We start from the raw sequence: 12601 nt of genomic DNA, 5'->3' as shown, positions 1-12601 counted from the left end.
TCCGGAAGCAGCAAGTCGGAGCTTCCGGAACCTGCCGGAAAGACAGTGGGATAGATAAGATCCTTGTCACAGAGAAGGAAGCAGAAGGTCAAGGTATCTCTTGGGGGCAGACCCATTGTATCCCTACCTTAGATGGGGAGGTATGATATTATAAATTACTTTCTATAGAAATCTCTATACTGACTAGTGTATCTATTTTTAGGTTAACTAATTCACCTGGAAGGATAATGCTCTTGTCCTCTTTATGACAACTGTCTTCCGAGACGGCCAGGAGGTTACCCGTCTCCGGCGCCGGCCGGCTGGAAACTCTGCAAGCAAGCGGGCTGCCCGGCAAGTCTTTGGCCCAGACGTCCGCAAGAACCTCCCAGTACCTAAGGCAATTGATGAGTATAATCATAAGATGAATGGGGTTGATATTAGTGACCAGATGAGGTCCTATTATCAATACAGTCACCCTATTCGTCGAGGAGGCTGGCAGGCACTTGCTTGGAACTTCCTGCTAGAAGTAATTACTGTGAATAGCTTCTTTCTACAGTTCTGGGGAAAGCCTGAGTGGCAAAATGTTAAGACCCAGTACCAATGGCGGCAACTACTTGCATCCCAGCTTATTCAGCAGTTTGGACCATTAGCAGGAGGTCGAAAATATTTACGGTCTCAGCGGGCTTCAGATAAGAAGAATACTTCTATTCCCTGGCAGCAGCATCGTCAGGGGTCTAGGAAGGCTTGTTCGCCATGTTCCTATTGTAGTAATACGGCAGCACTAGGATCTCGCCAGGCTCTTAGTAATACAACTGGGAATAGCCTCAAGCGGCAACTTAGGTTCACTCGGAAAGGCTGCTTAGATTGCGACGTAGCTTTAAGTACCAGGGGGGATTGCTGGTACCTCTGGCATACCCAAAATCAATAGGGAATAGAGGTACTGGAAATCCTAGTTATTCATTGGTTGACTCCAGTGGCCTCGCAAGCCCCTATTGGCTCTACCCCGCCCTTGGCGTTTTTGACGTTAATCCGCACTCGATGGGATAGTGACTCGACTCTGCAGTATAAAGCGTGCCATGAATCCACAACTTGCCTTGCCCCAAATTCCTCGATCTAAAAGTTCCGCCTGTTGTTGATTACTACTCAAAATGCAGCTCTCATCCTTCATTTTCTTTGCAGCCTTCGGTGCCGCGTTGGCTAGGCCGCCTCCGGCGCCTGTTGACCCCTGCATCAGTGTCCGCAACAGTTTAGTTGTAAGTATTCCTTTTTGGAAGGAAGCTTAAGTCAATAGATTAAGAAGAACTAATCGTTGCCCCTGTAGTGTAACAATCCTGATCTTCAATACAAGGAATGCACTAAGTTGACCTCAACTGTTTGGTGAGTCAAATCTTGTTCTCGCACTTACTACTCCACCTTGCTGATGACAACTCAAAGCACCTGCCAATGCGCCTATTGAAAGCAATTTACTACTGAAGCAATATAGTGTTCATAGATATATACTGAATAAATCTATCACCATTCTACTACGATGTTATATTCGATAGGCACATGACTGGTAAAGATGCGGAACGAGCCACCTACGATGTTGAATGTTTTGAATCGCCTAGGCTGTGATAGGCACAGGTTATCTTTGAAAATATGACCTCCCCGGCATACTGGTTCGCTGCTTGCGTATCAACAATACAACGTCTCAGACTGGAAATATCTGCATCAACATGTCGACCGCCAGACAGGCTGTGTTAACATCGCTGAAGCTAAGGAATCGCCCCTGTATGCAGCCTGCAGGAAAGGGTGACAATCAGGAAGGCCAGGAATCTGACTGCGTCATAGACCCAAATCAAGGCTTCTAGTTACACAGTTACAGAGCATTGATTCGCCGCTCAGTTAGACTCGAGTAAGCCCAGTAAGACCTCTGTAGTGCATGAGTATCGGCTCCTAAGACACAGGCACGAGGTAAGCGCGGTTTAGGCAGGCATTCCGATCCTAAAGATTAGTAATGCTCGGTAGGCAGAACTATTCTGGGATCCAGCCAATCCTGAAGTCCATAACTGATCCTCCCGATCGGCGAAAGGCAGGATTCGTTGAATCGGTCACATATGGCAAGCCGCAACATATAAAATGATCGGCCGCCCCCCATCCGCAAGGGATAGCTACATGTCGATGACATGCTGCTAGGAATCGACGTAATCTGAACGCCGTACGCCATCCTGGCCCAACATATCATCCCCTGCCTTGTCTTGAGGTCAACAGTCATCATCTGCTTAGGGATCCTCGATGCTATCGGCGTCCGAATGACAAGATGCATCAGTCGTGGTTCTCGTACCCGATCTCCAAGCCGTATCCTTTTCGCTGGTTCACACCGGTGGTTCTGGTTGGCGGTGTTATTCTCACTGTCTTTCTCTCTTTGGTCAATCTGAGCGCAAACGGCTACTACTTAAAGCCTCTGTATACATCTGATCCTAACGGCACTGAAGCCTATTCAAACGCACAGTACGTCGACGATGCAACGATTACCATGTAATTTCGTGCTAAGAATATGGCCCAAGATGGTACAGGAAGCCCCCTTTCAATTGGAGGAGTGACGTACGGGCAGAGTGCCAGCCACGTCTACTGACAATCGGCGATTCCTTTTTCACCTCAAACCTGGGCTTTCGATACATTATCAAAGCCATTTCAGATTCAAGAACAAACTCACTGTCCAGCTTGAATTACAAGAACAACACCCTCGAAAGCTGCTCGCCTAAAAGCATAGCCCTGAAGCTGAAGAAGAGTGACACTGCGGTGCCGCCTGCTGCTTCATGGTGGCTGTCATATGGGGAATCTACAATGAAGGCGACTGTGGACTGCACGATTGTGACCGATGACGGCCTCGTAACCATAACGCTCGTTACTGAGGAAGCTAGCGGAGGGGATCATGACTATAGCTACGTAATCGAAGATGATTACCGAACGCACGCAAGCGTTTGGTGGGGGACCAGACTGCTCAATGCATATTGGAGCGGCGTGATGACAGTTGCAGCAAACATGACGAATATATACGGCTCCAAGAACTATGTCGTCCGTAGTGGTTTGACTTACACTCCCAAGCCAAGCGAAGAGTAGGTTACCCCAACTCGTCTGTCTGACTTGCAGTTGCTCACTTCTTGATTTACTTAGTATCTACACCGATAGGTTCTTCGACCTTTACTGGTGGCTGGCAAATGCAGACTCCTCGATTCTTAATAAGAATATGGACAAAAGCCTCAAAGATTACAATTCTGATGTACGCTATTCCATTGTTCAGATTAACAGACCATCTCCACCAAGACATGTTACTTAGCTGACGTTCGCAATCAACATAGTGGTACGGATCTCCAGCATTGACAGAAGGACTTCACAGCGCAAAAATTCTGTTTTCTCTGCTTTCCTTAGACCTAGGCAATTGCCAGGCACCGAATCTCCTCCTGGATGACCGTGGGCTCCGATATACAATCCTGGCACCAGACGATTACAATCGGGATCCAGGACGGATTCTGAACGGCTCAAAGTCGCAGATATACGGATTAGATCGTTATAACATGATTCCTGCTCCCGGATCTAATGACACCAACAGCGGACCGGTGAAGCTCCGGGATAGCTACGACAAGTTTCAGCCTATGATGGGTCCCCTGGGCTGCGAAAACGCTACCATTGCCAGCCAATACCTTTGCTCTGTTCCTCAACAGAAGAATGGTGGTGTGATGTTGTTTTCAATCCTACTTGCGGATCTACTTTTCCTCCAAGCAGCTTGGAAAATCCTAACTTGGATTGCTGATGGGCTGGTATCGAGAGGAAGTACGGAAGCTATGACTTGTCAGGGCTGCCAGGCCAGAATTGGTACTTATCAATCACTGCAAGATTTCAGCTCAACTAGAAACGGCTTCGGGGCAGTTCCAAAGAGGACAATGGATTGGAGTGAGAGCAGAGAAACGATATTAAGGCAGTGAGAATCCGGGATGCTCGTGCTCCTTTAGAAGATGACATTAGAGTCAATCAACACGAGGCGAGATACTTCCTATTGCGGGTGATCACCTAGATTACTTCGAGGTAACATACAACTCCTGTCAGAAATGCGTTGAAACTTGCACAGAACGCGAGGTAGTCCAGCAGTCCTCGCAAGTGACTACAGCGCTGATCGAAGATGGGCATCTCAATATCTTGTTATCGTTACTTAGATGTTGGAGTTCAATCTCACCCCATTGTTCGAAATTCCATTGGGAAACGGCTGTGGTGACAGGACCTTGATAACTTTCCCATCGTGATCGTCGTTCGCTGGATCGCTGCTTGACATTGACCCACATGGGGTTGCTGGAGAGTTGCAAATGCATTGGGAAACGTGTGTGGAAGAAATTTAGAATAGGAATCAGCAGGACAATGTCTAAATAACAGCCAATCAGCTCAAAATACATACTGGGAGACAATTGCTAATACACATGGATGAAGATTGTGCCTACGGAATCATAGTCCGAGTCTACTGGAGCATGACTTGCAGAAATGTTATCCAATGGGGCAGCTTTAGTCGCTTATTTACCCGAGTCAATCAACGGTTGAGTCGGATTGCGGTAATTCTAACTGTTGGTTCACGGGGTCGTATACGACAAATAGTGGTAGCAATTATCACTCGTCTGTTGGTAATCCTATTGCTTGTTCGTCTTCTTTCTATCTTACATTGTAGGCAGGAGTCGGTCGAAGTAGGTAGTGACGGTCTGGGTGGTTGTCCCACCTTTATCCGGCCGTGATGACTAAGCCTGTTGTCCCACTTCGCCCAGGGCAGGTGCCAGCCAGCCCATGGTACCTGCCTATTACTCCTTATCAGCTTTTGCTGTTCCAACACTAACCATTTCTTCCCCAGGAACAAGGGACCGCGTTTGCAAACCCATGGGGTCATTTCCAGGGAGACAAGATAATCCTTGTCAGCTGTTCACTTATCAATGTCATTTAAGTGTGTTTACCGCGCAGAATTACGGTTCTTGGCGCACCCGTTATCATCACCGTTAGCGATACCGGAAATTTCGGTGTGGGGTAGCGCGACTCCGAAGTCAACATCGGAGGCTTCCATTTGATATCATTGCCGAAAAATGACTCTAGCGAGGGGTAAGGCGAAGAGTACCTCTTGAAGAGGGGGTGTTCCTCTTCTTTGAAAGTTTCTCTTTCTCGTTCTCCTAGCCAACCCGCTCAGAGCCATCTTCGCTGATCAAAGGCAAAGATGATGTTCCAAAGCTCTGCCGTTGTCCTAGCGGCCCTCGCCGGGCCGGCCTCCGCCAGCTACGCCTTCTACGTCGGCAAGGACCTCACCGCCGACGGGAGCGTCATGGTCGGCGGCACCGGCGAAGAGGTCTCCTCCCACTGGCTGCAGCTGCTTCCCGCCGCCGACCATGCGGCCAACGCGACGATCACCGTCGGCGTAACGGAGAAGGCGAGCATACCCGGCGAGCTATTCACTATTCCGCAGGTCAGCCACACCTACCGGTACATGTCGATGGAGTACTCGGACTTTGAGGGTTTCCCGGCGCCGCTCACCAACGGCGGCCTCAACGAGAACGGCGTCACTGTCCGCGATGTCTGGGCGCAGAACCGCGATGAGCTGGTCAACATGACTCCGACCCCGCAGCACGGCATCCAGTACAGCGACCTTGCGCGCATTGTGATGGAGCGCGCGAAGACCGCGCGCGAGGGCGTGGAAATCATCGGCGATCTGATGAACCAGTACGGGGAGGCAACCTACGGCGGAAATACCCACTTGGTCGCCGACAAGGACGAGGGCTGGGTCGTCTGGGAGATGGCCGGCGGCATGAAGCTGTGGGCGGCAGAGCGGCTCAAGACCGACGTGGTTCGCGTTCTGTACCCCGGCTACATCGAGGACTTCCCCACCGACTTTGCCAACAGCTCCGATTACATGGGCTCTGAGAACATAGTCTCCTTCGCCGTCGAGCAAGGGTGGTGGGACCCTAACGGGGGCGAGCCCTTCAACATCTTCAACGTGTATGGCGAAAAGGGCGAAAATATGACGGCCCGCGACGGCGGCTTCAAGTTCATGTCCCAAGCTGCGCTCGAGAACGCCACCCTCGAGATGGTCCCCTTGACGGAAGAGAAGCTGATGGAGCGCGTCCGCGACAAGCGCATCGCCGACGACGAGGCGGGCTACGGACAAATCGTCAGCTTGAAGGCGGGCATCGACGCGGATCTGCTGCGCATCTGGAACGCGCCCGCCACCTCCGTCTCGTCGCCGTTCGTGCCGTGGTGGCTGGGTGTCAACAGCGTGCCTCCCGAGTTCGGCGAGCACCGGTACCTCACGACCGGCGCGTCCGGCAGCTTCCTGAGTCCGGATTTCCAACTGCAGGAGGCGAGCGTCTTTGCTGGTCGCATCTTCAAGCGGGTGCTGTATTACATGTGCTCATCCCCGGATACCTACCTGCCGATCGTCACGCAGATGCTCACGGGCTTCGAGAACCAGAGCCGCAGCGACGTGGACTGGGTCGAGACGAGTGCTAGAGTTCTCATCGAGAACAACGAGCGTGAGGCGGCGCATTCGCTGCTCACGTACTACTCGCACAGCAGAGCTGCCAAGGCGCTCGAGCTGGGCAAGACGATGACTGATGCTCTTGATGGATATATCAAGCTCACTGGTCAATGGCGGAACCCTGTTGGTAGTGAGATCAACGATGCTGGCGAGGGCGCTGAGACAGTCAACTGCCTCGTTGGGTATGACCCGGACCAGCCTATCTGGAAGCAGCCTGCGCATCCTACTCGACGCAGGAGAAGCATGAGGAACAAGATGATTGTTCAGCGTCATCACTGATAGTCGATGCTGTGTCCTGACATGGGAACACGACTAGCTGTACTAAGGTACCATACTACAAGGCTTAATCATCATGTGACAGACCATTTTGGCTAGTATAGATCTCAGTATCGTTACGCCTGTGTCATAAAGCTAGAAACCATAATATATCTTATTCAAGCATCCTGCCGTCTGTTTATTGGATGTACCGTAAACGCGAAGGGAGTTCGCCAGCAAGGCATGAAGATTTGTGGTGAGACCATACGAGTCGTTCATTCATCACAGCATCTACGGGTGGAAGGATAAAGAAAAATGACAACCAGAGTCGACTCGAACCCGCGACCTTTGCGACAGAAAACAAGCTATCCATGGCATTATGTAGGACCGTGAGCCAACATACGAATCGTACCGCTCGGCCATCGACTACAACGGACGCTGCCTGTTGATGGCTGCTCCTTCTTTGGTGTTGATAAGGGATCGGATGAGGGCCATCAAGGTGCGTATTCAGGAACAGTTTGAGGGTATCATGACCTTTTGATTATTCCGCAGGGAATAACTACTAAAACAATCCTACAAAACTCCGGAGCCCCAGCTCAGTCTTTCAATGCCTTTTCTACGCGACGTCCGACACTCGCGCTCCAAGTGTCGATCTTCTTGCACCACCAGTCCGACAAATACAGCGACACGCTCAGCAAGATAACCCAGCCGACAACGAACCCCAGGTTGCGGCCGAAACGCTCAAAGAGTCTAGGCATGATCCAGAAACCCAGGCTATGCAGCACCGGTCCATGAACGAGATAGAACGAGAAGCTGACCTTGCCCAGGTACTGCGCCACCCGTCCCTCAAGCAGGCCGCGGAGGAAGGGGCTGTGAAGGACGCAGGGCAGAAGAAGCATGGCGCCCATTGCCTGGTAAAACATCCAGCCTGAGAGGGGAATGTAGTACCGGGGCACGAGCGACGAGAGGAGAGTGAAGCCGGGCGTCCATTCGGCGCCGGCATCGGGGTAGGAGAGCAGGTAGAGTGCCACGAAGAGGGCCCCCCATCGAGCTGTCCTCGATCCGAGGAACCTTTGTCCGAGGGTTGCCTGTTGGCCTTTCTTGCCATTCTTCACTGGAGGGAGCAGTCCTCGGTCAGCCCGTCTAATGTCTGCTTCGGAGAGCAGGACGCCGCCCATGAACGTGGCCATGTCCCATCGTCCCAAGATCAAGCTGTAGACGGAGAGGAAGGCACCGATTCGAAGGCGCCACTTTGCCTGGATAGCTGCCGTGCCGAGCAGGAAGAGGTAAATGAACATTGAGCCGCGGAGCTCCATCGGGATGGTAAAGGTGTGCGGGTCGTAGCGGGTGTGGTAGTGGCCAAAGTTGAAAGGGTTAGCCCACTCGACGTAAGCTCTCGTGAAGTTCTTGAGAGCATAGGTGATATTGTCGTGGATGAAGGGGTGCTCTTCCCATGAGCCGCCCAGCTGGACCCAAGTGAAGTTCACCGGATTGGTGACGTTGGCCGAGTCTTTCTCCTCATCGAGAAGGGCCGGTCTCGAGTGAAAGTGCAAGAGATCGTGGTAGGACCTGTGTTTCTCAGGTGTCTCCTTGTCTCCAACATCCTGCATCGTGATGTTGATCGCAGTGCCGTTCAGGCTGCTCGTCTCATTCACCACCTTAGAAGCGGCCTCAATATCATCCGCCAATGCATATAGCATCGGAGGCATGAATAGTTGGGACGTGGCATTAAGACAGAGAGTGTTCGTACCGTTGGTCGTGACATTCCCCAGGAAAGACGGGGTTTGTAATCCGAGAAACTTGGCAATTCCCACAGCTCCTTCAACGGAGTACGTGCCGTTCACACAGGTGTTGTTCAGCGTAGCGACAGTCACAGTACCGTTGATGTACCTCGAGTCGGGGCCTTTGTAAATCTCAAATTCGGACTTGAAAGCGCCCATCTGAGCAAGCAGCGCAACGAGGAACATGCTGATGGTGGGAGGGATGTAAAGGCGGAACACGCGCCTAAAGACAGAAGATGCCAGGCTCTGGTAAGCGGCCTCGAAGCGTCGCTCGTGAATCGCTCTCAGAATATGTCGGCAGAGGACGTATCCCGAGACGGCGAAGAAGATGGCCACCATGGGCCGTCCGCGTTGCAAGAGGCACAGAATGGGCAGGGATGACCGTTCAAAGTACGGCTCGGGCGATCCGGGGGGCATGGCTCCATAGCCAAGCATGATGGCCGGTGTCCAGGGCCATACGAAGTGGTAGTTGAAGACGAGCAGACAGGCGATTCCACGGAGGCCATCGAGGCATCTGATCTTGTCTGCATTGTTCCTTGTTGCAGAGGCGGCGGCGACGGCAGATGCCTTTTCACCTACGGCATCGTGGTCGCCGTATGGGTTCTGCTCCTTGAACTGCTGCCTCTCCCGGCCCCGCGTGGATTCTTCCCACATGGTGCCTTTTTGTCTCGCTCGGGTGTTGCGAGCAAACATGCGTGTGGCCTAATGGGTGTGCGTGTGTTTTCTTTCAAAACGAGTGAAAGAATGAAATGAAAGGTGCTGTTGGAGCTGCGACGGCCGGCATCTGAAAGTGAGGCTCAGTGGACCGGAGAAGAGAGAAATACAACCGTGAACACACGTATGTGAGAACGACCGACCGAAGATAAGATAGTAGTAAATGGGCGTTGGACAACGTGTACGAAAAGGGAGAAGCGCCCTCTGGGAGTTCCTAAATACGACTTTGCTGGACGTGGGCGGTGATGCTGGGATATCCCTGCGCGGTTATGTCATCTACCCAAGACAACCTTTGCGAGCCCCTGAGTTGTCGCCCCATGTTGGATCAACTCTCAACTTTACCTGAAAAAAGAGCCCCAATTAAAGTGTGATGGTGCTGTGCAATGAGCGTTGCACATCGGATCGTCCAGCCACCATTGCTCGTCCACATCAAACTGTCCCCAACTCCCCGTGGGCTATTTTCATGGAGAAATTCGTTTGTCTGGGCCCGGCTGGACGTCATACAACGCGTGTCCATTGCATAGCCGCTTTCAATGAATACCACACAAACTCTCTTCTTCCCGAGCTGTGGTTTACCGTCTTCCGTATATAGATGCACAAGCTTTCCCTTCATGTCCGAACAGTGCTTCCTCAGGGAGTCGGTCGTGGTCTTTTCGAGCATCCGCCCACCATCTTGCCCAGGATCCGACAGGTGATGCAACGCTCCGGATCCGTGACATTTCCTTGGAAGAACCCCAGAAACGGGCCCGCATTATCCCTCTGGGCCCAGGAAAACCAGTACAACGTCGGCAGTTGGCGTCGCGGCCATTCGGACCCGGGTGACTCCCGTTCCCGGAGGTGATCCCGAAGGAAACCCCTTGGTCCTCCGAAGCTCCCGAGGCCTGTTTTCTTTTGCTCGTATGGTGAGTCAGCATGTCAAATAGGTGTGAAGCACGGTCCAGCATGGCCTGCAAACTCTCCAAAGTTCGGATACCTCGAAGGTTTGCTGATCTTCAACACGTGGCCTGTCAGTGGCCAATGCGAGGGAATCGATGGGAATAGCTTCAATTCGATAAAGTAGCGAGAAATCTAGTCTTGAGCAAGGTTTCCAGAGCTTTATCCAGCTTGCGGCATACGAGATCTAGCCACCGTTTCTTCCCGCTCGTCAATTCCATGAGACACGTTGAGGCAATCAGTGATAAGGTGCCTTAAACCAACCATTGATGTAAGTGTCGACTTGCAGCAAGATTGCCGGTCGTTCCGGGCCACCTCTGTTTCGTGGTCACGAAGAAAAGGAAGGCAACCAGATGCAGGGCGAGAAGCTGGTCTCGGGTTCGTGAGCTCTTGGTTCGACGGATTGCCTGCTATCTCCTCCCAAAGACGGCGCATAGGACAAGATGTTTCACCAAGACCATCGCCAGCTCCACACTCGGCCGTATTCCGCCGGGCTTGCAGGGCTCGCAAAGGCCGAGTTGACTGAGTCTCCGGATGACAGTCTGCCGTCCCTGGGTCCGAGCTGAACACTTTGAAACGCGACCCTTTCTTTTTGTCATGTTATCAGCTACCAAGGCAGCAGGATCGCGGGGTGATTATGCTCTTTACCGAAGCTCGCCAAGTAAGACTACGATGTGGGTGTCATGTCGGCCACCTCTCGTTGAGTCTCAATAGCGACCGATTGATCCGTCGACTGCTCCGGCCCCCGCCGCTCCTCGTCGATCAACAAGGTCCGATTTGCAGTGCGCCGCTCGTCTTCTGTGGCAAAAGGACTCCGAGTAATGTTCCTGAGAATGTGAGGAGGCACGAAGCCGCCCGCACTTCTGTTTTCTTGACGCGTGTCTAAGGCTTTGAGACCATCGTGGCGGTGTAAGGCCGTATCGCCTCTTTCGCCGGTGTTGACAGGGATGGCTTGAATAACTGAACACACGGCAAGGACGGGTAGGCCGGCCTTGAAAAGATGCATGATGCCTGAGAAGAAGGTTGGAACCGAACGTGAAGGAGCTGGTTGAGGCCGTGAGGTTGATGAGGTTTTCCGCGACTGGGTGCTTTGGAGTGCAGTTCTAGGAGAGAGAGCCTTTGATTTGAGCAGCCTTTTTATTCCCTAAGGGGCGACTTTGCGAGCCTTTGCGATACGGAGCTTGAGGGCCAAGTCCATCGCACGAGGTTTGCCATACTCTGCGCAGTCGTACCTGGATGACCGTCTCGTAGAAATGCCCTTTCTTACCAAGTCACCTGCCGTTTGCCTCTGAACATTTCGTAACACAACGAGATCGATACCTACTCTTTAGCCCGAACAACAGAGCTAGACGGGGTCTTCGACTTGCGTGTTCCCTGCACTCCTCCGACCGGCCCTTCGAGAACTCCAACGACCACAAGTGTAGGGCGCAAAGACAGTAAACCGAGTCAAGCTTCGTCTCAAGGCCGGTCACGCAGCGGACGCTGACGGCCTGCAGATCTGAGACGGATCGGACGAACCGAGGAATCTGAGACGCGAACCCCAATTAACATACAAAAGACAGCTCTTAACACTTACTGACTCAGAGTTTGACTCTGTGTTTTCAGGGCAGAGGAAACCCCAGATGACACCGCTCAAGGCCTGTCGACGACGCGTTCTCCAGGTTTTTTTTTTTTGCGGGCGGCCCTAGAGCTTAGCAGGCCTTATTGCGGAGCTTGACAGCTTACGGTACCGTAGTTCTGGGTTGTTAGTGCTGTGTAATGCAGATTTAGAGTTGAGTTGTTGTTTCGATAGCCTCTTGTCATCGAAGCCACAAAGAAAATAAGAAGCAATCTGCGGCCACCTGAATAATGACTCTCAATCAATCCAAAACCACCTTTCACTTCAACACGCTGAGCGTTCAACTGTTAATGTTTTGTTTGCTTTCATTCATACCAAATCTAGAATGTTGTTCTCAAAGTCTGCTCATCTGACGCTGAGTCTCTTGGCCGTCAGCATTACTGCCAGCCCTCTCTCAAGGTACGCTTTGCAGCCTGTGCCCAAGGGTCCCGACACGAACAGGCACTAACGCTGAGTGTAGCACAAATACCCTCGAGAGACGCGATCCGCAAAACGGCCCTCCCCGTTTCTCGTGCAGCTGCGTCAATGGCAAAACTCGCAAGATGAAGGCCGTGATCTGCAACGGCGCCGGTGGCGCTACGGGCGTTGACTCCAACAAGGACGGAGAGGCGTGTAATGGTCTCATTACGAAGTTGACGACATCGGACTGTCAGGCTCTGGTTGATCCCAAATCCAAAGTCGAATGCGTACAGACCGGTTAGATTCAGAAATGATACAAAAATCATTGGCTTTCATCTTGCTGATTCGCTCCATTTACAATCAATTTGATGACGAGATCTGTCT

The 12601-nt window shown here is 52.1% G+C and overlaps 5 protein-coding genes across 5 annotated transcripts; 3 read left to right on the top strand and 2 right to left on the bottom strand.

Moving 5' to 3' along the window:
• Positions 1-2278: 2278 nt before the first annotated feature.
• On the top strand, positions 2279-3944 carry BDP81DRAFT_306321 (uncharacterized protein; the record flags this gene model as incomplete). The annotated part of the gene is made up of 4 exons (XM_060583262.1): positions 2279-2469; positions 2526-3077; positions 3136-3289; positions 3321-3944. 4 exons carry the CDS (start codon positions 2279-2281, stop codon positions 3942-3944), a joined length of 1521 nt encoding a protein of 506 aa, XP_060452505.1.
• Positions 3945-4830: 886 nt separating this feature from the next.
• Positions 4831-7175, top strand: BDP81DRAFT_414868 (dipeptidase domain-containing protein). Its single transcript, XM_060589400.1, has one exon. It carries the CDS (start codon positions 5204-5206, stop codon positions 6794-6796), a length of 1593 nt encoding a protein of 530 aa, XP_060452504.1. The 5' UTR covers positions 4831-5203; the 3' UTR covers positions 6797-7175.
• Positions 7176-7368: 193 nt separating this feature from the next.
• BDP81DRAFT_307230 (acyltransferase 3) lies at positions 7369-9207 on the bottom strand (the record flags this gene model as incomplete). Its single annotated transcript, XM_060583345.1, has 1 exon — positions 7369-9207. The coding sequence occupies one exon, from the start codon at positions 9205-9207 to the stop codon at positions 7369-7371; it is 1839 nt and encodes a 612-aa protein (XP_060452503.1).
• A 1514-nt stretch (positions 9208-10721) lies between these two features.
• On the bottom strand, positions 10722-11338 carry BDP81DRAFT_21630 (uncharacterized protein). The gene is made up of 2 exons (XM_060582720.1): positions 10849-11338; positions 10722-10788 (listed from the first exon to the last, which is right to left on the bottom strand). Exon 1 carries the CDS (start codon positions 11204-11206, stop codon positions 10868-10870), a length of 339 nt encoding a protein of 112 aa, XP_060452502.1. The 5' UTR covers positions 11207-11338; the 3' UTR covers positions 10722-10788; positions 10849-10867.
• Positions 11339-12033: 695 nt separating this feature from the next.
• BDP81DRAFT_21618 (uncharacterized protein) lies at positions 12034-12534 on the top strand. Its single transcript, XM_060582718.1, has 2 exons — positions 12034-12217; positions 12279-12534. The coding sequence occupies exons 1-2, from the start codon at positions 12144-12146 to the stop codon at positions 12517-12519; spliced, it is 315 nt and encodes a 104-aa protein (XP_060452501.1). The 5' UTR covers positions 12034-12143; the 3' UTR covers positions 12520-12534.
• Positions 12535-12601: the final 67 nt, after the last annotated feature.

Source organism: Colletotrichum phormii (assembly GCF_030913505.1).
Source record: "Colletotrichum phormii strain CBS 102054 chromosome Unknown BDP81scaffold_1, whole genome shotgun sequence".
Lineage (NCBI taxonomy): Eukaryota > Fungi > Ascomycota > Sordariomycetes > Glomerellales > Glomerellaceae > Colletotrichum > Colletotrichum phormii.
The sequence above is the reverse complement of the archived record's forward strand: the minus strand, read 5'-3'. Positions and strand labels throughout refer to the sequence as shown.

Coding starts and splice junctions, on each gene's coding strand:
- BDP81DRAFT_414868 (XM_060589400.1), top strand. CDS start 5,204: ATGATGTTCCAAAGCTCTGCCGTTGTCCTAGCGGCCCTCGCCGGGCCG.
- BDP81DRAFT_21630 (XM_060582720.1), bottom strand. CDS start 11,206: ATGCATCTTTTCAAGGCCGGCCTACCCGTCCTTGCCGTGTGTTCAGTT.
- BDP81DRAFT_21618 (XM_060582718.1), top strand. CDS start 12,144: ATGTTGTTCTCAAAGTCTGCTCATCTGACGCTGAGTCTCTTGGCCGTC. Junction 12,218..12,278: donor ACTGCCAGCCCTCTCTCAAG/GTACGCTTTGCA, acceptor CGCTGAGTGTAG/CACAAATACCCTCGAGAGAC.